The sequence below is a fragment of the Hippocampus zosterae genome, chromosome 10 (assembly GCF_025434085.1).
Source record: "Hippocampus zosterae strain Florida chromosome 10, ASM2543408v3, whole genome shotgun sequence".
Lineage (NCBI taxonomy): Eukaryota > Metazoa > Chordata > Actinopteri > Syngnathiformes > Syngnathidae > Hippocampus > Hippocampus zosterae.
In genome coordinates this window covers 25069948-25095807 of record NC_067460.1, presented here as the reverse complement: position 1 = coordinate 25095807, position 25860 = coordinate 25069948, and the positions used below count along the sequence as shown (strand labels likewise).

General features: G+C 52.0%; 1 protein-coding gene across 2 annotated transcripts in view; it reads right to left on the bottom strand.

The window, feature by feature from the left end:
- Positions 1-25507, bottom strand: part of robo2 (roundabout, axon guidance receptor, homolog 2 (Drosophila)) — a 264283-nt gene extending 238776 nt beyond the window's left edge. The window contains exons 1-2 of one of the 2 annotated variants that reach the window (XM_052077678.1): positions 24738-25507; positions 14476-14802 (exon numbers count right to left, since the gene is read on the bottom strand). In XM_052077678.1, coding sequence (XP_051933638.1) covers positions 14476-14802; positions 24738-24792 — 382 coding nt within the window. In that variant the 5' untranslated portion in view covers positions 24793-25507. The remainder of the gene's footprint in view (positions 1-14475; positions 14803-24737) is intronic. The other variant, XM_052077679.1, reaches the window with a different exon arrangement.
- Positions 25508-25860: the final 353 nt, after the last annotated feature.

The following is a 25860-nucleotide window of genomic DNA, read 5'->3' as shown; positions in this document are numbered from 1 at the left end:
CGATGGCAGCTCCGAGGGGCCGAGAGACACTTTGTCATTGCGTTACATTGCACCTTGTCCACGCCGGAGGACCTTGGAATAGCCCAGCTGGCCATGGGCGGGGGTTCCGGCGTTTATATTTCCACTAAGTGCCGGCACGTGCACGAATTAAGCCGACCGGACGGGGATTTTTTTCTTTTCAAGGCTTTCCCCACCTGCGGACGACGACGCAGACAGAAGCCGCCTGTGGAGGACCGTTGTCTTTGATGAAGTCATTAGGAGACGTTATCCCGTCTAAACGGAAGTCTTGATCAAGGGGCTTGGGCGATTTCCTCAGGGACCCGCCAGCCCTCGCCGATTTCTCGGCGTTTCGCACGCTCGGCCTACGAGCTCGGGACACTTCTTGCATCTGGGAGTCATTTTCCCTGAAATGGGCGCGCGCTAATTGACTTTCATGCAAAGCAAGCGATGCGGCACGTGTAATGATTTGGAATCGCCGACGTGCTACGAAACAATCGGGGCCAACTTGTTCCTACCTCCGCAGCTTTATTTTTTTTAATGATTTTTTTTGGAGCTTATGCTTAATTCATAATATTGTCATGACATTTTCTGCATGGGCCAGACTTGATCCGCGGACCTTTTCGCGTGTTGACGAGAGACGGAGCGATCTTGGAAGGCAACGCAAGTAAATGAAGCTTTTTATGTCATTTGCAAAGGGCAAAGCTATCGAGCAAAGGCGCTTTAACGGCTCGCGTGATGATTTTCGCCTTTTGCGATGAAATTTTTGAAAAGATTTTTCTTTTTTCCACTTCGCAAGAGACTCTGATGTGCGATTCCTCCATCTTTGTTATTCTTTCAATCTCTGAACACACAAGCAGGCACCATTTGCTGGCGCTCGGCCCGCCGATCCGAAGGAGACGCGCCGGGAGGGGGGGGGGGAAGCAAAGACGAGGCGGCTCGGGCAGAACGGATCGCTGCGGTCTAATTGAGTCCTTTGGGCCCCGAAGGCTGCGCTGATCAGAGACTTGTTACAGGAATCCGGTTTCATGGCTCCCAAACAAGAAGGGGATTTACCGTCCTTTGGGAGCCCCCGCTAACCTTTCTGTGACTTTTGCACTTGGTCGCCCCCCCCGGCCGACCCCCCACATCTTCCTCTCTGTTATGTCCAATGGTGATCAAAGGGTGACACGAGTTGAGCACCAGGATTTAAGGCGTGGGGCTTTTTTTGTGCAATTTGACACGAACGGACCGAGCGCGATCGCGTATGCCCTCAAGTCAGATTCAAGCGGCGAGGATCAATCAAAAGGGGCCGTTTTCCCAACACAAATCGACGAAAGCATCATCGCACTTGGACGCCATGTTCTGCTCACATTAGCGAGCGTGGAAAAGACCGACTTTTCGAATTTAGCGCTAGGCCGTTGAGCGCCAGGGGGATTGTCCCATCTGCGGCCCCTTCTCAAGGTTTCTCATTTTTCCCCAGATGTTTTGTTTTTTGTTCTTTAGGTGTTTGGGGACTGTTTCTGATTAAGGGCTCTAAATGTGACTTGAGTTGACTTGGCACCATGCATATATTTTAGTCACGATGCACGGGCACATTGAAGCCCCCCCCCCCAAAAAAGTTATTTGCTGTGGGACTGATGATAAACAAATGCCACATTGACTCCTCCACATTGACTGGTTTTCACGCCCAAATCAAGTTGAAGTCTTTGCCCCAAGGTATCATCAATCTTAATCCCGCCTTCAGAGGTACCGTTCAAGTCAAAAGCAAATGTCGATGGACAAGGCAGATAAGTGCTTCCTCTTGATTTACAGCCGTTTGGAAGACTTGAATGCTTGGGATCGTCGCCAATGCATTTGCAAGTACTACCGAGTGGTTAAAAGCGGACGACGATGCAAAACTTCAGTTCGGCGGGCCATAAGGCCGATCCCTCCAAGGTCTTTGCTAACAGGTCCCCGTGAGACGACGAGCGGCAAGAACAAATTACTTTGGTCTTTCGGCTTTGGTCTCACTAGAGGGGTTTCTCGTCGCCACCCCCACCGCCACTCCGGTGCCTCGATATCAACGAGCTCCAGATAAGCTTCCCTTTCGAGCGGTAAAAGGCCAGTACAAACATGGACCCGGTGCTGGTTTTAACGAGGGCGAGCCTGAGCTCAAGTGCGCTGCTCCATAAATTAAAGGGCAAAGCAAAGCCAGTGAGCACCGGCAGTAAACACGACGAAGGAGCGCTTCGGATCGTTACTCACGTATTGCCAAATGTGACAAAGGAAGAGAGGAAATGGCGGAAAGCTAATAAGCCGGAGGCGGGTGCCGAGCTCTGCCAAGGATGTGCAAAGTAGCTCCGAAGAATGAGCCGCGCCAAGGCCTTAAAAGTCGATCGACGTTCCGACTCTCACCGCTGGTCACGAGCTGCGGATCTTGACCGAGAAAAAACAAGAGCGGTCGAAATGAGTTTGCTCCGCAATGTCTCCCTTAGCGATAACGCGAGGCTCTCTCTCATTTGGGAGGAACTCAGAGTGGAGCCGCTTCTCCTCCACGTCGAGAGGAGCCACATGAGGCGGCTCGGGAATCTAATTAGTGTCTAAAAGCCACCAAATGGGGAGCGCGCATTTTGTATGATCGCCTCAAAATTTGGGCTATAAATAGCTGGCAGATGGGCACGGCTGTCGCTCAACAATTTCGTTTCAATCGTCGCATTTGCGTGGAGCACGACAACAACATTTGATGACTCGAGGTGGTCTAAAAATGGCTCCAAAAAGCCCCGACGCAACCTCTGCGGCACAACACAAGATGCCGACAGAACTTGTTTAGCCAGACGGGTGAAAGCGTGCTTTAACTCGCCATACGGCACATTGAAAGGCAGCCCAGCTCGAGCTTTGAGCTTTGTTTTTTTTTTTCTTGGAGCCTGCAGCACCCTCGCTAAGTGGGGAGGCTAAAGAGGGCCGATCGGCACGGCACGGAGCCACCTGATGCCATCGCGCTTCCTCGCGTGGCCTCCTTTTGTCGGCCGAAGAGAAAAGCAAGAAACGGGACTCGCTGCGGGACACCCCCTTTGCGCCATCACCACTCCTCACAAAGCCGTCATCTGGCTCCGCCCCCCGCGGCCCTCTCGTGATGGAGGGAGACATTGAGCAAACAAACGATAGTTCAAGCAGTCAGCGGCGATGAACTTCGCCCTTGCTGCCTAGGAGCGGGAGGGGCGGGGCCAGCGGCGCTAGGTTACTGCATCCATACGTTTATGGCAAGCGGGGGAAGCTATGAATCTCGTTTCGGTCAGGTCGCGACCTTTGGAAGCCGATCGATCAGCGGGGGAAGGTTTTACGGTCAGATTCTCTCGTCGCGCTCCGCCTCCGTGGAAAAACAAAATCTCACATTTTTCAGAATTTAGTGTCACCCCCGGTGTCATTTTGGTGCTCTCAATGGTGCAGTTGTTACACATTTGGAGTTTTTAAAGGACTGCTCGAAAAGCCCCAAAACGACACTTAAATGGCTCCATGAAAAACAAGCCTTGGCCCCCGGTGACTTTCAAAACTCGTGAAACCGGCTTGAGAGGCTGAATTTTCCCAAAAGTGCGGCGGGCGCTACTTGGCCACGTTTTCAGGGGCATGCCCGTACCTTCTACCAAACGCAGCTACAAAGGTTTTGCGAATGGGAAAAGTCCCAAAATGGCATCGGTGGCTCCTTTTCGGTCCTCACACTCGCAAGTAAGCATGCAAAAAGCCCTCAATCAGGCCTAAGAATAGCGACGGAAAGGAAATGAAGCAATTACAAGCCCTGAATAATCCCAAAAACAATCCCAATTTCCGCAACACACTGCGGCGTCGAATGTGCCCACCGATGACATTCCTTCCCTTTCAACAGCTGTCGCCTCACATGTTGCCATGCCGCTACCTGCCAGTGTTCATCCCCGACATCAATCAGCCCCCCCGCCCTCTGCCGCTGCGTTCTAATGTGTTTGACCCCCCCCCCCCGTCCCCCCCCCGCTCCTCCTGTCCTCCCTTCCAAATTACAACGGTGAAAGGTCACAGCATCCAATTAGAGCGTCATCCGGGATGCACCTCCGCAAGGGTCATTCTCGGGGCCCTTGCGCATCATAGATCCTCCATTTGCCTGAGGAAAGGACGAGCCGCCCGGTTTTGGAGTCCGGCCGGCTGACTGATTGCAGCGCCGCTAAACGAGGTGCCGGCTCCAACTTTAATGGACGACAAAGCGCGCCACGTATGCCCTGCTCCAGATTTATATTGGCTGTCACGGAGTGCGAAAGTGCCACGATTGGTTTGTCCCGGTATGATGAAGCGTGTCATTGTCGGTTGGTGCGCTGACCCCGCGGCGACCGCCCCCGCAACCCCCCTCTCGCCCCCTGGATCAATGGGGTCTCCGATCGGGATTAGATGAAGCCCCACCCAATGACTGCTCGCTCACTGTACCGTGTCGCCTGCTGAGGGAGGGGGTTTTAGCGGCCACTAGTGGAGAGGAGCATGTAGAGGCCGTTGTCTTGTCTTGGCGCAGGAAAGATGCTCACGTGCACGCGCGTATACATACGGAGAGTAAGAGCGGGTGGGTCAGTGCGCTTTGAGACGATCTGGGCCAATTAGGGACGAGTGACAGCGCAGCTACACGCCTGTGACACAACTAGACCACGGAACGCTTCCCCACAGCTTTCAAGCCCCCCCCGACCCCCAAAGCAGTTTTTACGCCTTCAAACAAAAGCCAATCCAAAATAAAACAACACCCCGCCACCAACGCTGAATTACAGAACGGAGAGAATACGGCTGAAGTGAAGGAGGCGCCCCTCCGGCATCCGCAACTCCCCCCCCCCCCCCCCCCCCGCCCGCCTCCATCCATCCGTCACGCGCGAGCGGCTCTCTTTGACGTGCGACGCTGCCGAGCGATGCCGCGGCAACTTCGGCGACCTCTGACCCCTCAGTTCAAAACTTGTGAACCTCAAACGAGAGGAAGTCAAACAGCTTGAGGGTCGGGCGGGGGCGCACACACGCGGATTAAGGGTGCAGGGGCAAATGGGGGGTTAGGTTGGCCGGAGAGACGAGTGCGGCCGGGACTCGTGGGTGGGGGCTGCTGCTGGCCCGCCGATGCGCTCGGTAGAGAGGAGAAGCAATTGTTGGCTAGTGGGGGCCCTAGAAGGGGCACTGACAAGTAAGGGGGGGGGCACCTCCGAGACTCCTTTGTGAGTAGGTCGACTCCCAATGAACAATTTTGGGGGGGCTACCAGGCAAATCGTGATGCGAAGGACGCGGTTGCTTCTATTTTCGGCATGAACTTACGATGGACGTCCGTCGCGTTGAGTTCGGGGATGCAATTTCAAAGATGAAAAGTATCCGGAAAGCGGCAAAGACGACGATCCGTTTGGTCGGCGAATACCGACGACAAAGAAATAAATAAAAGAGTTCCACGCGTACCTTTCCATTTCCTGCTCGGGGCCCCAAATGACGACCCCCCCCAGCCGACATTCAATTTCAGAGCCAATGAAATCCCAAATCATTTTGTTCTTCTGGCTGCCCTCATCAACGTCCTTTATGGAGCTCGGCGACATTTTACGCTTTGATTCGAAAAGTCCACTAATTTCATTTTCAATAAACTGCTAAGCTGACTATTGGATTGGTTTCCACCGAGGCGTGCGGGCCCCGCTGGTTTTCAATTCTTATCACCGACGGCCAGTTAGGGAGCGGCAGTTTAAGATCTGGAAGCAATGGAGGGAGGAGGGAAAGGGAAGTGAGGGGGGGGGGGGGAGAAGGAAAGATGCTGAGGAGAGATAGCAGCCAACGCAAGGAAGGCAAAAGGTCTGGTGCCCCCCCCCGCCAGACCCCAAAGCGTCTGAAGGCCTATTGTCACGTAAAAGCGGGCAGGAAAGAGTCGGAAGGGTGAAGACCGGCGGACGTCGCCGTTGCTTTCGGGGGCCATTCGTCATCAAGCAGGAAATGAGGTGAAACTGACAATGATTTATGTCGGAGTTTGCCGCATTCACAAGCGAAGCGAAGGAACAAACACAATGACAGATGCCTCATATCCCCCCCGACCCCGCACCCCCCTGGCCCCAAATTGAACGATGGCCGCTTTTCTTGCTCTGACAACACGAATCGCTCCGACTTCCACTCCCGGACATCCGGACGTTTTTTTTCGGGGGTCAACCGACAGTCACTCGATGACCAGTCGGTGGGGGTGTGTCTAGAGCGGGGCCAAAGGTCGGCTCTCCGAACCCACGGAGGTCAGCAACCTGCTGCCCGCGAGCGCGGATAAATCAGGCCGACGAGCGGAGGGCATTCCGAAGCTCCGCGTGCGGCGCCGGAGCGTTCCAGGGCCGCGATTTGTCAAAGCATCCTTCCCTCGATGCACCCGTGTTCCAAAAACCAAAACGCAATGAGATCTGAATCCACGATCCAACACTCAGTCAATTAAATTTGTCGAATTGATTAATTATGATTAGCTGGAATTATCGTTGCGATCAACATGTTTGGGTTTTTTTTTCCCGCCATGTGCGCGGGTTAAGCTAGCAAAGAAACGCCGTCAATTAACACCTCCCACTTGGCGGCGGTGGCGGCGGTGGCGGCAGCACAATCGCTATTCATGGGGTGGCAGTTAGAATTCACGCACCCGTTCCACGTGCACATGGCGGGGACCTTTCAAAAGGGGGAGGGGGGTAAAAAAAACAACTCCAAATGCAAATGAGACGGCTGCTAATGCACGAGCGTGTCTACGTTGGCCAATTAAGGCTTTTCTTTTTCAGCTCCATTACCACGCAACCTCATTTTTCCCAATAACTGTGCCATTAAGCTCTCAGCGGGCACGATTGTCACTTTGCCAGTTAGACTGAAAAAAAAAAAAAAGTTCAAATGAGAATTTGCGCTTGTGTGCATTAGCAGCGACACCTGATTTGATTTCCAAATCAGCTGCATCGGAACATGAAGTGCAAGTCAAACCGGGGAGCGTTGGTGGCTTTTGAACCCGCTTTTCATGAGTCTGCGCGCCTCGCGGGACGTTTAAAGCACGGACAAAGACAAGCAAAGGGGGGCGGAGGGCGGGGGGGCACCCGCGCGGACCTTAATAGCTTTGCCCCGGACGGTGTCGAGCGCGAAGACCAGCAGCAGAGCCGGCGAGATAAGGTTCTGCTTAGCATTTGAATCGGTTTTTACTGATTCCTATTGGCTTGGCCTTTGGCCATGTTGAAGTGATCTGTGCGAGGCATCCCGTCGGATGTCAGGTGGTCGCGCAGCTCTGGCCCCCCCACCCTGCACGGGATGTCATGCGCTCACACGGGTCACCTCGCATTACGAGTGAGCCAGGTAGCCTGGAGCGTCCTCCGTGTGATCCAAAGCGCTAACCTGCGTGTAAGGTATACATGCGGCACGAAGGGGGTAAAGTCACCCTTGAATTGAAAAGGGGCTCGTGAGTTTTTGCTTCCCACCCGAGCAACCAGAGCATCTCCGCCGGGCACTTATTCTGGGCCTTGCAAGGTGACCCTCGAGCGGACGGCTGACTTCCTCGTTTGAATAATGCAACGGTCAGGCTAGAAAAAGCAAAAGGAACCGCAGCTTTCTGGACACGATCAAATGTTTGCGAGTATCACTTTCAAGTGGTGATGGAGGAAGCAAAAGATGGAGGGGGTTGAGGGGGGGTTACGGAGGGAAAAGAGACAGGAGGATCCGGTTTCAAACCCTTGCCCCGCAGCTGTCCGGGGCGATAAGCGTCCCTTAGGGCAAACGTCACCCGAGCCCGGGACAATCTCTAAGACTCGCTAAGTCGTCACGTATCCGGCCGGGGGATGCAAAGGCTCCAAAAAAAAATTTGGTGAAGAAGCCATCGGAAGCCTCTTGAAACAAAGCCAGAAAAATGCCAAGCCGGCACCTGTTCCAGTAATTGCTGATCACAGCCGTCGCCCTCTGCGTCATTCCGGACCTTCATCCGCCATCCGTCCGCAAAGACTTCTTTCAGGGTCACGGGATACAAGTCACCCCCCCCCCCCCGACCCCCCGAAGAGATCAACAGAGATTCAATCGAAGGTCAAAGCTGTTGATTAACGTGATGACGACTCACTTGGTCTTCGGGAAGCTGGTCAGCAAAAACCACAACAGCCCGAAAGCGGATCCCGTGTCCGCTCCTCACAAAAATGTTGCCGCATGCGATGTAAAAAAAAAAAACGAAGGCTGGTACGGATCACAAGAATTCGGTCGATATTCAACGTGAAATCAAAGCGGAATCCGCCCGCTACAGCGCTCGTCTGCCAGCGAGCGAGTCCGTGCTTTGGAATTGATCAAGAATCGGCCCGCGGAAACGCGTCAAAAATTGAGAGCGCCATCCGCTCGCCGGCAGGCACGGACGGCTACGTTCGTTTCTACAACACTTTCTTGTGACCCGCTGTGGGTTAAACCACCACACAAAGAAACAAAAGAACAAACGCACTCCAATCACAAATGCTTCAGTCAATATTTAAAATGCCAACTAGAATCCTTGACTTTTCTCATTCAAAAATCGATACTTAATCAATGTATGGACTATCGGCAGTTCTGCCCCCTTTTTAGCACCCTTGTGTCACAGAATTTCAGATACCGTGCAACTATAGGTCGTTTATTTTCAGAAATTAGGCTGCGAGTCGTGCCGACCGTTTGCGATCGGGTGGCGACCAGGCCGGGGTTTACCCTGCTTACTGCCCCTAGATGGCCCTGACTATCGTCAAGCAAAGCGCTTCAGTTAAGGGATGAATGATCGTTCACCTGATTCCAAGTCAGTCGGTGAAACTGGTGTCGGGTGCTAATTTTGGTCACGTGAGTTTCTTTTTCCACCGGGATTTCTGAGCATGGGCCTGAAATCTTCGGGCGGTTGGCGGGGGGGGGGACACCCGGAATCGGTCGCCAGCCAATCGCAGGGCATGCGTAGACAATCGCAACTCAGGACCATTTCAACCATTCAATACTCGGCACGGATGGTTGGTCGTCTGTGCGTGCCCTGCGATTGGCCGGCAAGTGGTTCAGGGTGTCCCCCGAAGACGGCCGGGATGGGCTCAAGCCCCCCCCCCCCGCCACACTTGTGAGGATAAAGCGGCTCGGAGGACTTAAGAGGCCACTTGACGATAGGCACGACGGAGCGGATTTTAATGGCAATGTTTATTTTGTGGCAAAGGCCGCAAAAAAGTCGGGCGATGGCAAAAGGCGGGCGGGGGCAGACAAAAGCCACAGAGCCGCATTGTTGGCGGCGGAAAGGCCATCAATAACGCCGTGACTCCAAAAGAGCCAACGCGGGGGAGTGTGAGAGGAGGCCGTATAATGGAACAAAAAAGACAACGGCGGCCGACAACGGCCTTTGCCGCACGTTAATGGCCGTGAGAAGAGGCCTGCTCGGCGTTCCTCGGCTGACGGCTCACTTCTTCTTGATCGTCGACTTCCTTGCTATCAACTCCGGCGTGACATCGCGGCGGGAGAAAAGAAAGCCACGCCGAGGGAAAGGTCATCCTCGGGCGACGGCAATCGTTTGTCTTGCTTTTTTTGTTTTAAGGGAAGCGAAGGGATGGATGGAGAAGCTGGCAAACGTCAGGAAGGGAACACAACCCCCCCCCCCCCGCCCTCTATTTGATGCTCGCTGAACTGAGAGCTTGCTAGCTTGGGAACTTCAAGCGTCGGTGTGTGAATCTCAACAAGATAACAACAACAACACCTCTTCAGTCAATTCGCACGGACGCGCGTCTGATCGGGGAACGTGTCCTCGCGTGCACTTTATCTCAAGATGTTGCGCCGCGCCATCTGGGGACAACATTCTCGCCTTTTCAGTCAAGTTTTTTTAAATTTTTTTTTAGATTCAGCCCCCAAAGCGTGTCTCGCGTACTGTGGCAACTAGCATGAGTAGAACCGCAAAAAGTCGCAAGTCTGCCATTCTGGGCGGAAGCCGCTATTTTGGGCCATTTTGGGCCTTCAAACGCAAAATTGCTGGGCCTGCCAGAATCTTTTGAGGAGAAGTTTGACCCACCCAAAAAAAAAAAAAAAAAAAAAAGTCTCAAGAAGCTATCTTCTCGTCGGATGTCGACCAGGCAGCCCCACTGAGCGTTTTCAGTGTCCTTCAAAGACAAACTTGTCCCAGAAACGAAATGTTTTGTGGCAGAGATTGATAGGGGGGCCCCCTACTGGCAGAGGGACGCCGGCATTTTCAGCCCTGTTGAGCATGAGCTCTTGCACAGAGTTCCTACCGTCGGGGCGAGTCAGGGCACATTTCAAAATCCAAATGAGAGCCAACTAAATGTCCCGATTTGACATCCCCAACTGTCGCATGCGTCATTAACGTGTCGTAACGATTGCATTGTTGCTTGGGTCTTCATTAGCCTTCATTATGACTCGAGGACTTCCATGTGGGGATTAAATGAGTATGCCGGTTTGCTTTTTTTTTTTTTTTTTTTTGGTTTCCCCCGCCTTGCCCCTTCCCCCGTCCCCATTTTGGTTGTTTGTGTGTTGATTGTGTGCGCTTCATTTCTGGAAAAGTCGTAATGAGCCCAGATGAGTGCTGGTGAAAGGCTTCAACCTGGCTTCCCACCTGCTCCGCTCCGCCCGGGCCGCTCCCTCTCTCTTTATGAGCCGCTTCTCCTCTTCCTCTTCCTCTTCCTCTTCCTCCTCGTGTGTTTACCACTCACTTCCCTCCCTCGCTCGCTCGCTCGCTCTCCCCACTCTGCTCCATTTCCTCGCTAATTACTTTGCCGAATGCAACCAACCTCACCGCTTAATTGGGGAACCGGAACATTAGGTGATATCAGAGGAGCCTTTGTAAAAGAAAAAAAAAAAAGTCAACCAATCCCGTTTGAGCGGCTTCTTCAGGGTTATTTTTCCTACTTGGGCATTATGGGAAAGCTCATGCGGGTTTTTCTGGTTCGGGTAAATCCAACAACACTGCAACTCGGCTTAGCTTTGACATATTCGACCGACATTTTTTTTTTTTTAACTTCTTCACAAACATAAGCACAACGGTCTCTCTATAGCGTGTCCCGACTGTCACAGCGGGTGCTGCCGTGTGCCCGACCATTTGTCGAAATCATCGCCCGGCAATATAAGAAGACAATTAGAAGGTCTCCAATTTGAGGCCTCGTTTTGTTTCCCGCGTCAGAAGGCCCAAGTTGCATCGAAACAATAGCAAGTGCAAAGCGTCGGCGGACCTTTCGGCTCGGGCGCAAGCTCGCTACCTGAAGGCCCCCCAGACAATGAACATTTTCCAAGCGACGCTCTTGCCCCGAGTCAGCCGACTCACACTCGTCTATATGCACACACACACACACACACACACACACACACACACACACGATATAAATATATATGTGCCATGCTAGCAATTTATTCAGCAGCGCTGCAGCGAGCACTCCTGACACAATGATTTATGAAGCTGCTCATTGACCCAGTTCATTCGGAAAAAGAGAAAAGGGGGGGGGCACATCCTTTCTTCTAAGCGACAGATCTATCGCGCCTGTGCCGACTGCGGGGCCACTTTGGGAGGGCTGCGGTGACAAAGCAGCTCACGGAGATGATTTGGGCTTTTTAAGGAGAGAAAACGAAGAAGAGGAAAAAAAACTAAACTAATCGCCCTCAAAAGCAAAATTTGCTCGGCCTGTCCGTTGCGAGTGCACCCGTGGGGGGGTGGGGGGGGACAAGTGTCAAGAAGCCATGAGGGAAAGCACACAGCCAGTCTGCCAATTTGATGTGAAGGGGCTATTTCGAGGTCATTGGGATGTCGTCACTATTTTTATCAGGACGAATTTGGCTCAAAACTTCACCCAACAATCTCGGACAGATGGCGCCTTCAAAATTTCGCAAGGTTTTTCAAATTTGGAAGGTTGCGTCTCGAAGTGGATACTTGGCGAGATCCAATTTTGATGGGCATGACGACCGTGAGTTGAGCCACAAAGAAAAGAAGCCATGCCCCCAAAAGAAGACGGGGAGTCTGTGGTTTTTGCTTTCAAGTTGCCATTTTGGCCCAATTCCAGGTGACTTCCAAAGACAAACTTGTCCTCCGGATTTTGTATGATTTCTCCCCCCCCCCGCCAAAAAAAATTGAGCCTCGTACTGTACACAACAGTCTCAAGTCAGCCATCCATTTATTAGCATTGCACCAACAAAACATGTACCGGTACACACCACACTACCCCCCCCCTGCAACATCACTCCTATTTAATAATACAGAAGTGCCTTTTGGGGGGCGCCGCCCCGCCCACCTTCCTCTTTGCTCCACATTGCGGCACCCAGGATGATGTCCGGCGTTTGGCGGACACTGACTTCAATCTGTTTCAGAGCTGCAATTCAATTATCTCACCGGGGTCCATGCTCAGCCACTCGTGAACGGGTGGAACGGCGGTGGGGGGGGGGGGGGGGGGGGGGTCAGTAAGGTAGTGGATCGGGGGCAGGGTGGCTGGGACAGACTGATCATGGCCACAAAACCATTTAAACACAGATACGGGATTGAAACGTTGCTTTTTTTTCTTGTGCCATTAGCTGGAGCTTTACAATAACTGGAGGGATGTCAGGGACTGATAAAGCTAATCACCGTGGTAAGCCAAAGGCGGGGGAGATTAAGCCTCCCACCAAAACGCACCCCCCCCCCCCCGTTGCAAAAGCCCCCCCAGAAGATCTCGGTTGAAAGAGAAAACCAAGAAAGCACTGAGCCCGGAAAACGAGCAGGCGAATGAATGGCTCATGGTGACTTTGGACGGCGATGACGAGGTTATCCAAGCTAGCCCGTTGATGGTCTGCAGCGTTTGGGTTGCCGCGTGAGGCTTTGCGTTGCAAGATGACTGACGTTTCTGACCCTCGAATATTACCAAAAAAAAAAATTTTTTTTAATCACCTTTTATAGTTATGCCGAGTCATCCGATTTTGTTTCCAACGACACAAACTCTGAAAAACTGTTGACTCCTCGGTCGGGTACGCACGCAATAATTTGTCTGGTCCTCACGAGCATCCGTCCAGCCTGCTCGACATATTTCCCTTCTTCAAATCAGCCCATGTGAACGATCACAATGATGAAAATTCATTCATTCATTCATCTTCCAAACCGCTTGATCCTCACTAGGGTCGCGGGGGGGTGCCGGAGCCCATCCCAGCCGTCTTCGGGCAGCAGGCGGGGGACACCCTGCCAATCGCAGGGCACACAGAAACGAACAACCATTCGCACTCACACTCACACCTAGGGACAATTTAGAGCGTCCAATCAGCCTGCCACGCATATTTTTGGAATGTGGGAGGAAACCGGAGCACCCGGAGAAAACCCACGCAGGCCCGGGGAGAACATGCAAACTCCACACAGGGAGGCCGGAGCTGGAATCGAACCCGCTACCTCTGCACTGTGAAGCCCACGTGCTAACCACTGGACTACCGGGCCACATGATGAAAATTATTATTATTATTTAATTTTTTTTTGCAAAGCTTGTAACAATTTGAAGCCGCTGTGTTGGAGGAGGGAGACTTTGAAACCAGGCTGGATTACAAGCTCTTGAGGACCCGACTTGGGCACCCCCCCCCCCCCCCCCCCCCTTGGTCTATGGCTTTTCTTCAGCTGCTTACACAAAAGAGGGTGCGCGTGTGGAGTCAGGCAGAGGAAATATGACGAGGAAGGAGAAATCCCAAATAATCCACCGAGTCCATCTATTTTTGATGAATTTTCATTTCGGGCCCGAGCGCGCCTCTTACGACGATCAATAGATCAAGCTGCTGTCGCAGTGTCTACCCGGGAAGGGGGGTTAGGGAGGGGGGTGGGGGGGGTCTTCTTAAAAGGCCAAGGGGAAAGCAGGGGGACTCGATCAAAAGGTGGACACCCCCCTCAACCACTATATTCTCTCTCTCCCGACACATAAGCCAATTTCTTGCAGATCACAAGGCAGCAATAACTGGAAATACGCTTAAAGGGAAGTAGAAGTTGAACTCGGGGCGGAGGTGCGTAACGAAGCGCAAAGAAGCGTCGTGTCCTGTGAATGGCTGACAGACGACAAGTTCGCAGCCGCAACCATAAAAAAACAACATTGCACTGGAATTATGTTTTCAATTCCAAGTCCTGCAAAGCTTCAGGTCTCTGAGCCCCATTGGAAGCCCGCCTCAAGATCTTCTTCAAAGGTCATTTGATCGAAGGATATTTTTTTTTTTTTGCCTGTCACTCGCGAATGACACAATCTGGGCAGAAAAAAAAAAAAATCCACTCCAACTTTGCAACGACGCTAGCGGATTTCCGTGCAGGTTCTGAGCCCTGCCAACAAAAGACCGGCCATGTTTTTGCCGTGGCGTCAAAGCCCCCCTTGCATCTGTCAAAAATGGCGGCCCCAAAGCAAAATGCTGGACTTTCTGCTTGGGTCATGGAGAATTAAAAGAAAAAACCTCCAGCAGACCCCCCAAGACTCACGACAATCAACGCACAGTGACGCATTTGCTGAAGAATCATCAAAACCAGCGCAACAAAAAAGCTAATCACCACAAAATGTCTGACGCTCAATTCACAAAAAGACACGTGGAGGAAAGCGAATCCGGACTCACATGCGACTTCCAGCGAGGCGTTGCGGCTGACGGCCTCCCCCAGGTAGTTGCGGGCCACGCAGACGTAGGCGCCCTCGTCGGGTTTGCTCCGCCGGCCGTGCACGATGCGCAGGAAGAAGAGCGAGCCGCTGGGCAGCAGCATGCGGTGCGAGCGCAGGTCGTCCTTGTCCGTCTCCACCCGCTCGCCGTCCTTGTACCACTCCACGGTGGGCGTGGGCCGGCCCTCCGCCTTACAGTTGAGGGTGGCCGGCTCGCCTTTGGACACGATCAGGTCGGACGGGTGCTCCGCGATCCGGGGCGGCGAGTCCTCCTGGCGCAGGCGGGATCCTGGAGGAAAACGCAGTGGGTTAAAAACCATGCATACATTTTTTTTTTTTTTAAAAAGCAAATCCTTTAATCATCAGTTGAACCTGGACAAAAAGCAACCATCTGCTCTTCACTACAAGTGCAAGCTTGTGGATAATTGGACCCAAGGGTGACCGGTGAACGAAGGCATAAAAAAGCGCCCGCGTGGCTACAACGCTTACAAAAAAACTAAAAAAAAGGACGGAAATTTTTCACCACCAAGTGCAAACAAGTCCAAAACTGTTGAGTGTGCCGTTGTCAAGATGGTCGTCTGACGTGAATATTGATGCCGGGGGGGTTAATCCCCCCCCCCCCCCCCCCCACGCGTGTCCACTAACATATTTCAACGGCGGAAGCCGAGGGAGCCGCATCACAATCAAACAGCCGGCGGGGCCGCCGTCAAACGGCAGAGGCCCTAAAAGAAAAACGGAGCTCTTTCAACGTGGGGAAATGTTGGATTGGGTTTGGCAGGCAAAATGTTAATACCCCCTTCTGTCAGGTCGCGGGTCAAATTGACCCCTGGTAGGCAGCTCAATGGTAATCCTCCTGTTAAGGCGCAGGTCAAACTGACCCTGTGTTCAAAACAAACAGCGTGGTGTCATCATCATTTACATGAGATGTTGATACAAGCCCCCCCCCCCCCCCCCACCGTGTGTCGATATGTCTATTATACCACCTGGGGGGGGGCATATATCTTTACGCTGACATTTGTTTTTCCAGGTGATACATTCATTTTTATTCCATCTTATTTCCATTTCATTCTATGAAGCAACATATCGGCTAATAGATCGATCGATCGATCACATTGACCCATGAAAATGTTTGGCCTCGCGGAGAAGCCGTCATAAAAAGAGCGCCGAGATGCTTTGTCTTGAAATGAGTTGCCGCATGCATGCATGCATGTCATGGAGGCCATTTGGCGAGCCGTGCCTTTCCCTGAGGGACGCCGCACGCTTGTCGAATAGGATGCGGTGGTGGTGGTGAGTGGGGGGTGGGGGGGCGATAGAAGGTGGGAAAGGCCTGCGCTTTGTTTGGCTCGGCATGGACATGTAGCGCGAGCCCATCCACTTAAATCTCCCTGGGGGCGGGGGGGGGGGGGGGGGCTTGACAAGCTGCACTCTCCCCAATGGTTTCAGTTGGTTCATTGGTGACTCCAGTGCTTCGCTTCCGAAGAAGCCGGTGGCATATTGACCCGTGAACAGAAGGTAGTCTGGACTCCCGTCTGCCTAATTTGTGCTAATTCCTCCCATTTCCCCGCCATTGATTGGTGATCAGGCCCCGCTAGCTTGCTAAATGGGCCCTCAGATGCGGCTGAGCAGAACAGAGCTCGCTGCCGCCGACGTGCATAATTCAATCTTAGCGCCGTTAAAAACGGACGCAGAGGGACAGAAAGTCAGTTGCATCCGTTTAGCCCCAATTTCCCAAGTCCTGGAAGCCCTGGCAGGCCTGGTCTTTTCCCCCGAAGACCGGGGGGGCCTTCTTTGAAACTCAACACCGGTAACTTATTTGCCTTGGGTTCATTCAATCTCTTGACTGGCAATCATCCATCCATCCATCCATCTTCCGTACCGCTTGATCCTCACTAGGGTCGCGGGGGGTGCTGGAGCCCATCCCAGCTGTCTCCGGGCAGTAGGCGGGGGACACCCTGAATCGGTTGCCAGCCAATCGTAGGGCACACAGAAACGAACAACCATCCACGCTCACACTCACACCTAGGGACAATTTAGAGTGTTCAATCAGCCTGCCACGCATGTTTTTGGAATGTGGGAGGAAACCGGAGCACCCGGAGAAAACCCACGCAGGCCCGGGGAGAACATGCAAACTCCACACAGGGAGGCCGGAGCTGGAATCGAACCCGGTACCCCTGCACTGTGAAGCCCACGTGCTAACCACTGGACTACCGGGCCGCCCTTGACTGGCAATCAGTCCAAAGTAAACCAAACAAACAAATCTTGCTCAAAGTCACCTCGGAGCGGCTCCAGTTACCCGCAACCCCGCAAAAATGAGGACAAGACTCTGAAAATTGGATCCAGGGCCAGATATGAATGTCGATTGTCTGATCGCTGTCCCGCAGGCCATCAATCCAAGGCAATGGGACTCGTCAATAATACGCGCGGCATCTCCTGCCCGTGACCTTGCACCCAGGCTGGGTCTGAATATTTCAAACGACGACATGGAGTATTTAGCCAAAAGGTAAGCAGAGCTGCGCTCTCAACATATATGAGGGACAGCTTCTGAGAAGCGGCGAACGCTCAAATGCCCAGCAAAGGTCAAGAAGTGCTGCCTCCGCCAGTGAAAATACAATCCATACTTTCACTTTTTACAGGTCATGAGGCTTTTCTTGCGGAGACGGAAGAGCGGCCAACTCTCGGAGACGGGACCGCCCACCCAAAACAGGCTCGTTCGACAACTAGATGAACACAACGTGCCCCCATAATTTTTCGTGATATTTTGACAGAAGCATGTTACGGACGGACGGATGATCGGGACACCTGGCAACAGTTTTAAAGATTGTTTTGCATGCAGAATGGGTGGCCTTCAGGAGGTAAACAAAGTGTGTGCGCCCCCGCCCGCCTTTGTCCGTTGGCCTCGCGCAGTCCTGCTCTCATTTCACTAAATGCTCTTTTTTTTTTTTCATGCTCATTGCTGCCGTCTAATCAAGTGCTCTCTGATTTTGGGGCGAGTGCACTTCACCGGGTCTCAAGGCACACACACACACGCCGGAAACAACCCCCCCTCCCTCTCAGGGCGAAGCAACAAGCTCTCTGTTTGCAATCACACTGGCAATAGTTTCACAGCCAGTCAGCTCTCACTGGAGGCAAACGGGAGCCCCACAGACCAGCGAAGAGCTAATGAAATCAGAGAAGGATTACTCAAGCAGAAGCCTGCCCCAACCACCCCCCCCCCCCCGACCCCACCCCGATTACTTCTGTCAGCCTCACTGGAGTCCGCTGTAATTTCCCCCCACAAAACAACAAGCAGCAGACAAGCTAGCCGTGTTCAAGGTGTATTTAGCATCTTGGAAAGGCTACAGCTGCCAAAGAAAAATAAAATCTTGCGTCGACCACGCAGGCACACATTTTTTTTTTAATTCCCGGCACATCTTTATTCGTGCGGGCAACGGAAGGCGCCGAAGCTTCGATGAGCTTTTTCTAATCATTTTCATGAGCTCCCAGGAGAAATTTGAGACCACCGATAAAAAGAAAGGAAAAAAAAAAACAAAAATCAATAGAGGAGCGCTCCTCTCCGACGGCATAAAAATGAAGGAAGGCCCCCCCCCCAAGGGCTGCTCCCCCCCACTCCCCCTGAAAGCGCCAACAGACCTGGGCTGCTGTGGTCAGAGGGACCCAATATCAATGGTGAGCAAACTAAGGCCCGCGGGCCAAATCCGGCCCCTTGGGCTTTTTAATCCGGCCCGCCGACGGTTGGTACACAATTAAAAGGTTCGATGTCAACAACTGCATTTATTTCATTTGGACTTGCAATGACAAGCCTTTCAACGCCAGGTGGCACAGTTACTTGAAGTTGCAGAGCATAGGTAGCAAAGGGGGAGACGATACGGAAGCCCGCGGTAGCGCCAAGTCAAGCAAATCCTGTTCGATACGACGGAATAATGTACTCTTAAAGTCTGAAAAACGTGCTGAAAAATGTGCGCTTCATTGCCGCTCGTTTTTGTCCTGCTCGAGTTTGACCGCTGACGCTTCATATTCCAGCTTCGAAGTGTGAGAGTTTCTGTGATGGCGCGTTTGCATTCCTGTGCCGTTGTCCTTGTGCCGTGCACGCTAACGCAGCTGCGGTGGGAGAAATCACACGCCCACAAAAAAAAAACTCCCAACATGAGAGCGTGTGGCTACTTGAAAGTGTTCCCGCGGTGACAGGAGATGAATGGCGTCAATTGATTCTGGCCTCGCCCGCATTGCCGAGCGCTTTGAATGGAGGAGAATGTGCAAACATCAGGGATGCCAATGGCTAGTGATGAAAAAAGCGGAAAGGGGCGGGGCCTGGACGGGGGCGACCAATCACAACAAGTAAGACATCATAGACGTCCAACCGCGGGGCTCTTTACAAATCGGAAGATGGAAAGACTGATTGGGAGAGCTGGTGAAAACGCGACGACTGTTGCGACTTGACATATTCTGCTCATTAAATGCGCGCCGGCATCGGCAATCGGTGCGTTTGCGGATGTTAAACGCCACGCCGCGGGTGGTTATCTCGACTCCCCTCATCGCGACCTTACGCAAAGGCAAGTGAGTAGGGTAAAAGCCCATAAAAGAAAAAAAAACCGTCACCGATGGCCAGTGTGAACGGGAGGGGGGGTGGGGGGGGGATTGGATTGAATCAAGGGGCTACCCAAGATGGCTGTTGCAGCCGAACGGCTTTGCGGTTCAAACGTTCAAGGGCGCCATTAAGGCTTTACTGCGGTGGAGAGTCTGACCAGGAGCCAGGAGACGCATTCAATCAACTTCGGGATGTATTCACACATGAAGACGCATTTGGAGCAGATGCTTGAAGAAGGCCTCGTCGTAGGCGAGCCCGAGCCACCTCTTCATTCGTGGCATGGGCCATTGAATTCAAGCCAAATTGAAAATTCACATTTCAGAGAATTTCGTGGGACGCTTTCTGTCCCTTTGAGATCAACCACAGCGGACTTGAACTTGCAACAGGAATGAAGAGGGAAAACGCCCTCAAATCACAAATGCCAAAGGTCAAGGTCGCCCGATAACCGCGCCAGAACTCTTATCGCCATGCCCCAACCGTCTCAACGTTTTGAACAACTTTCATCCCTACTTGAACGTGACCTTTCCAGCGTTTTAGCGTTTTTCAAGTTTTAATATCATGTCCTGTGGTGAGGTTTTATCTCGTCTTCAGTGAGGTTCTGCCTGTACTTGGGACACGCACGTCGTGCTATTTTTAGCTCAACGCGAAAGGTTCACAACCCCCCCCAAAACATGCGTCCTTGGACAGCGGTTCCCCTTTTCCAGCCTCCAATGGAATCATCCAGAGAAGAGAGGCGACACACAACGATGCAGACAACAAAATGTGCGTGTGCGTGTGTGCAAGTGTGTATTGTGTTGGTGCAGGTGCGTGAGACAGGTGAGGGCATGGGCCTCCCCCCCCCCCGCCCCATGGAGGCCTCAGCCTGCACAGGTGCACGGTCATGTTTGAATTCCTCCCTCATAGATCCAGTCACTGCGTGCGTGAGCAAAGCAAAAATGTTCGCATGGCCGACACTTTGTTCTTGCGTGTACTTCTCAAGAGGGGGGGTGGGGGGGGATGTAAAAAGATCAAAGACACGGAGTCTAAATGAACTGCTTTCACACTGACTCCCAGCTAGCATTAGCATTGGAATTAGCATTCCTTTGATGAAAGCCCATTACGCTTGGTGCCGTCCTAGCGGGGGGCGAAGGGGGGGGGGGGGGTGTCCCTATTTCACTACGCTGTGAAATCAAACATTCTATTATGGAGAGAGCAGTAACACTGAGTCGGACGAGGGGGAAAAAAAAACAAAACACGATCTGAACAAGGCGTCATGTCTTATCAAATAATTTTTTTTTCTTTCTTTGTAATGGACGCGTTTCTACGGCATTTTACATTCAAGCGTTCATACTGCATTCTACATCGCGGTTGGCGGCCATTTTGTAGGAAACGGCTAGAATGAATTAGCGCTTCAACGTACGGATTCGCTACGTCCCTCGAGGTACGTCGTAATGAGCTTCGACGGTAGTCATGGCAGCTATTTTTCTGACACTCTCACTTCTCACTGTGCCTACCTTGCGGCCCATGTCCAATGTCATTTTCAGTGGGGTTTTTTTTGGATGGGGGTGGGGGTCATGTTTTTGGCCACTGAAAAACGGTTGGCCCTCAGGCCTTCGTTTGGAGACTAGTGATCATTCTCATCTTATAGTTTATATTTTATTCTGTACTGCGTACAGTTCATTTTTACATTTTGTGCATGCAAATATTTTTGTTTTTCTACTTTCTTTCTTTCAAGATGTTGCTGCTGTAAATTGCGAATTTCTCCGTTGTGAGACAGCTAATTTTTTTCTTATCTGATCTTATCTTATCTCTCTCATATCTGGTGTTGGCGCTTGCAAAACTAGCGTCGCCGTCCGATGACAGTGTTGAGTTCAAATAAATGGTCACGGATCAAACTGAAATCTCATTGAAGCATTTGGTCCTTTGTTTTTTCTTCCCTGCTCTGTAAATGTCATCGTTAAGCTTCATAAAGCCACACGAAGGCGGGGGGAGAAAAAGTGGTCGCCTCCCCGTTTTATTTGCCGTGTCTTACGACAAAGGAAAAAAAAACTCATGTTACAAAATTCCTTATCCGGTGGCGCCTCTCCTTACGAAATTCTTTGGTCCTGGAAGAAATTTCTTTACTAGAAAATGTTGTAAGTCGAGACGCGTTTTCCATGTAAATGCCCTAATTCGTTCCAAGCCAAAAAATTCAGACAAAATGTTTCCTAACGCATAAAAACGCATCCAAATGTAATGAATACACGTTAAATGAGAGTTGTGCACAATGTAAAAAAAAAACAAAGAATCGAGTCAAGAATAAAAGTGATGGTCATTTTACCAATTTTTTTTTGCCCTCTTTACTTGATGTTTTCTCTTCACTTTTCACTTTTGCCCGCCGTTTTGTCACAAACCGATCCTTTTGTCGGCTTCGGCAAGCCTCCTCGCTGCCCATCTTCAAAGCCCTCCTCAAAACTCACTTGGCGTTCGACTCAGCATGACTTGGATTTGTTCTTGATTTTGCCGTTTTGTGCTTTCTACCTCCTTTATTACCGATTTGTCTTACTGTTTATCGTGCATGTTAAATCGCTCCATGTACAGCACTTTGTATGCAGCGATGGCCGTTTGAAAGTGCTCCTGAAATACTCTTGACTTGACTTTTCACAACCCTTTGAAAACGTCCATGGCAAACATCAGCATGCTGGGCGATCGCCCGACTGGTGAATATGTTTGCTGGGCGATCGCCCGACTGGTGAATACGTTTGCTAGGCGATCGCCCGACTGGTGAACAAGTTTGCTGGGCGATCCACATTTACGTCAAACGTCATTCGCCCCTCCAGAGGACGCTGCATTGACACCGATCTATCAAATCTATGGACACACACCGACACCTAAAGGAGAGGTCCCTTCTCAGCCAATGGGATGCCAGGAAGGCGCTAGGGAATAGCCAATGGCAGAGCAGCTGGAAGTCGATTGCGTTCAGGAAACTCGCCAGAAAATTCAACACACAAGCCATCAGAAAAATGCCATCAAGTGTCATTCCGTCATCACTCTCTGACCGGAGCCCTGCGGTTGGCAACACCTCAACACCCTTCGGAATAGACGCTTCTCTCCTTCAATTTAATTTGAATTTCCCCACAGCAAAGAGGCAATGAGGGCGCCCCCTTTTCTTTTCTTCTACTTGGGCGAAAAGGTAAAGTCGTTTGAACGGGAACAAGGCCCAGAGTTGGCCGCTGAAACCCGAGCCTGCCTGTAGCCAAACGTGGCTATTAACGGATCATAGGAGCCGACGGGGGCCCCCGCGGAAGCGCTCATGTCCGTCCCCAACCGAGGACCGGCTGATTCGCACGCTTCGCTCGCCGTCTTTTGTTCCCGTCTCCCCTCTGATCGCCTCTCCGGTCTTTTGGTCTCGATGTGCCGCTCCCCTTTTTTTTTTTCTTTGACGCAAATCAGAGAATAAACACTCGCTGTCTTGACGAGAGCGCAGCGGACAGGGCGGGGGCGGGGACGAGCGTTTCCGGTGGAGCTTCCCTCATTACGCGGCGGCCCCATTCGGCCAAGTGAGGCGCCGTTACGGTAATGCGGTCTAAATGCGGCCCACTGATGCGGAACCATCGCATTTGGGGCGCGGCGCGACACGGCGGTGGCGGCAACGCGCCACAGTGCTCCGGTCCCTCACTTTGACTCTTTGAATGGAGGCGGCACGACTTGCCAAAACTGTTTTTTCTTTCCCGTAATAATTATGATTGGAAATTAAATGACGTTTCTTTTGTTCTTTGCGACAACATGCCCCTCCGGGTCAAATTGACCCTTGAAAATGGTCAATTTGACCCGGGGATACGCTGGATTTTAAAGGAAAAAATAAACTCACTCCTACTGTCTTATCGGTGCCCCCTAACTAATTTTAAGATGTACCCCCCCACCCCCCAACCCACCCTGGGTCACGGCAACATCCCCCCCCCGCTCACCTCTCGTATTCATCACAGCGCCTGATGCCATTCACAAGCCGTGGCTTTGTTGCTAAAGAATACAACTCCAGAGCCTTTGTGGAAGCCTAAGTGGAAGCCCCCCCCCCCCCCCCCCTTCAGATTACCTCTGGAAAAAAAGGCTGGAAGGGGGGAGGAGTAGGGAAGGGGCGCCTGATTAGGAAGATCCACCGCGACCGGCAATGCCATCGGGCCCTTTGCTTAGCAACCGGTGGCCCGAGAACAAGAAAAGGAAAGGCTCCATTCAATCGGATGCACGTTTGTTTTTGTCATATTGGGGGCCAAATGCAATTTAAGGGAATTTAAATCATCTTGTGACTCTGTAAGAACACCTGACAGAAACTTTGCTTCGTCTGCCTCGAACGGAACAAAAAAATTTAAAAAAAATAGAGTGAAGGAGCAGCTGCGAGCGACAAAAGCGGCGGGCGGGCGACGGCCAAAAACCGAGCCGGATTTTGCATTCAGGCACGCAACAAAAAGCTTTGCATGAAGCGCCGAGTGGTACGAACAAAAAGAGGAAAGATTTCCTCATCGCCGCAGGTGCGATGTTGACTCCGAAATGTTTGTAAAGAAAGCAATCATTCAAAAAAAAAAAAAGATCGGCATTCAAACAGACGCCGCCTTCCTCCCGCCATGTTGACAGATTGGACAAAGAGGCGGTTTTGGCGCTGTCAAAGAGTCACACTTGGCCCAACACAGAAGAGGGCAGCGGGGGAGCTCCGAGACATCACCACAACGTAGTTCAAACCTCTTCTTGCCTTTGACGTTCACCCAAAAAAGCTTCATCGGGCGCAAGAGGCATTTCTCTCCAGCTGCACTTTGCATAAGTCCAAAGACGACAGGTTTTGAAGGTACCCCCCCCCACCCCCCTATAAAAAAGCCAACTGAAATGCAACAAACGGGCTGCCTTTTGGATCACCAAAAGAATTTGAGAGAGAGAGAGGGATAAAAACGCCCAGCTTTGGGGCAGAGCTGGACAAACTCAAGGTCTGACAGGAGAACCTCATGGACTCGTCATGAGTCACAGTTTCTTTCCCTTCAGTCTCATCGAGGTCAACATTATCGCCGGCGGCTTACGCCGCCTTCATTCCGCCGTCAGCCAACAGACCCAAATTAAAAGCGGAAAATTGGACAAAGAGGCATTCGGAATGGCAGAAAGAACGAAAAAAAAACCCCATCCCAGTCAATATTCAATCCATCTCCGAAATGAAAATGGACCATCAGCTCAGCACGTTGCGCAACAGGCCCGGCCCAGCCCGACCCGGCCCGGCCCGGCCGCACAACAGCCCCGAATGACCTTCTGTTGCATTTCACCACCAATCGGCATCGCCGCGCGCGCTGCCAAGACCCTCCACGGTTGTTGCGCGACCAAGTTCAAAGCGGGCATTGTTTTGGGCCGCCCGAGACGTTTTGCATTTTAACCGCTTGCCAGTCCGGGTCGGCTCACTCGCGTTCGTGCAAAGGCAAGAGCACAAATGTCAGTCGAACGTCAAACGTAAAAAAAAAACCGAATTTGGTCATTCAAGTTTTGCAAGAGTTCGACATGAGTAAAAAAAAAAAAAAGACATTTTCAACAGACAAGAACTGACAACTGTTGTGCGAAAGTGAACGCTAGTGAGCGCGAGCTTTAAATCTGCCATGTGAAAATGTGAAAAGCGAAGGATCAAAAAAAAAATAAAAAAGTCTTCAACTTACCATCAACTTGAAAGCTCAATAATCCAGCCAGCAGGATAAACGCGAGTGGACTCATTCTCGCATATTAAAACATCCACGAGTGGAGCGCAAATCCACCAGTTCGGCGCAGCGGGTGAGGGGGGGTCGTGCAGCTTTACTCCGCGTAAAAACGGACAAAAATACAGTCCACAAAATCGAGAGCATCCATTGGAAATAGGAAGGGAGAGGCGGAAGGGGGGGGGGTGTTGGTCACCCGGCGACTCGGGCTTGTCGTTCCACTCAAGGGGCGTCGGATATCCCGTCTTGGTCCACACACGCTGCTTGTTGTTGGGCGCTTCGGGTTGGCGGAAGGGGGGGGGGGGGGCTGCTCAAACCCCCCCAAGTCACACGGAGCAAGAGAAAGTCCACAACGGGGCTGCCAAAACGCCAAGTCGAGCACTTGTTTGCCTTCTTGCCGCCGGCTTCGCTCCTCACGCGCGTCCGGAGGAGCAGCACCTCGTCGCCGTCGCGAGTCGCTCGTCGGCTGCGGTGACGCGCGGCGCGCGCACCAACCGCGACATTCCCGCAACGCAAACAAAACTAGTTCGGGAGCAATGAGACGCGCACCCTCCCTTGGAAGGAGGGAGTGCGGCGCGGGGGGTGGGGGGGCTGCCAAGTGCCGGTGAGTCTTCTCGAAGGCAAAGCAGAAGAGTCTCCTTCCTGCCCGTGTGCCGCCGTGGCCGACGCCTCCGCCTCCCTTCTCGGACGCACGCGGCGCGCACGCTCTTTGCGCAGCCGGCATCGCCCGCACCAGCAACAAGGCGAGGCAGGCCAGAAAGTCCGCGCAAGAAAGTCGCTGCTTGGACTGGATTTTTTTTTAAACGACTTTATTTTCAGCAAAACTTGTGGAATCTGGCAGTTAGCTTCGATGAAACTCAACGCCGAGTCCACCTTTCGCAAAGATCACATCGACCGCGAGGTGAACAATTGAAACGTTAAAAGGACTTCAAAATGTAGTTTGCTGCGTCACAAGCATGTATGAACATAAAAAAAAATTAAAAATAAATCACATTTCAATTCATTTGAATGTCTGCGGGCATAAATAAATTGCTCATTGGCAGAAGGGGTGGGGAAGTCCAGTTCGTCAAGAGTTCTGTTTTCGGTC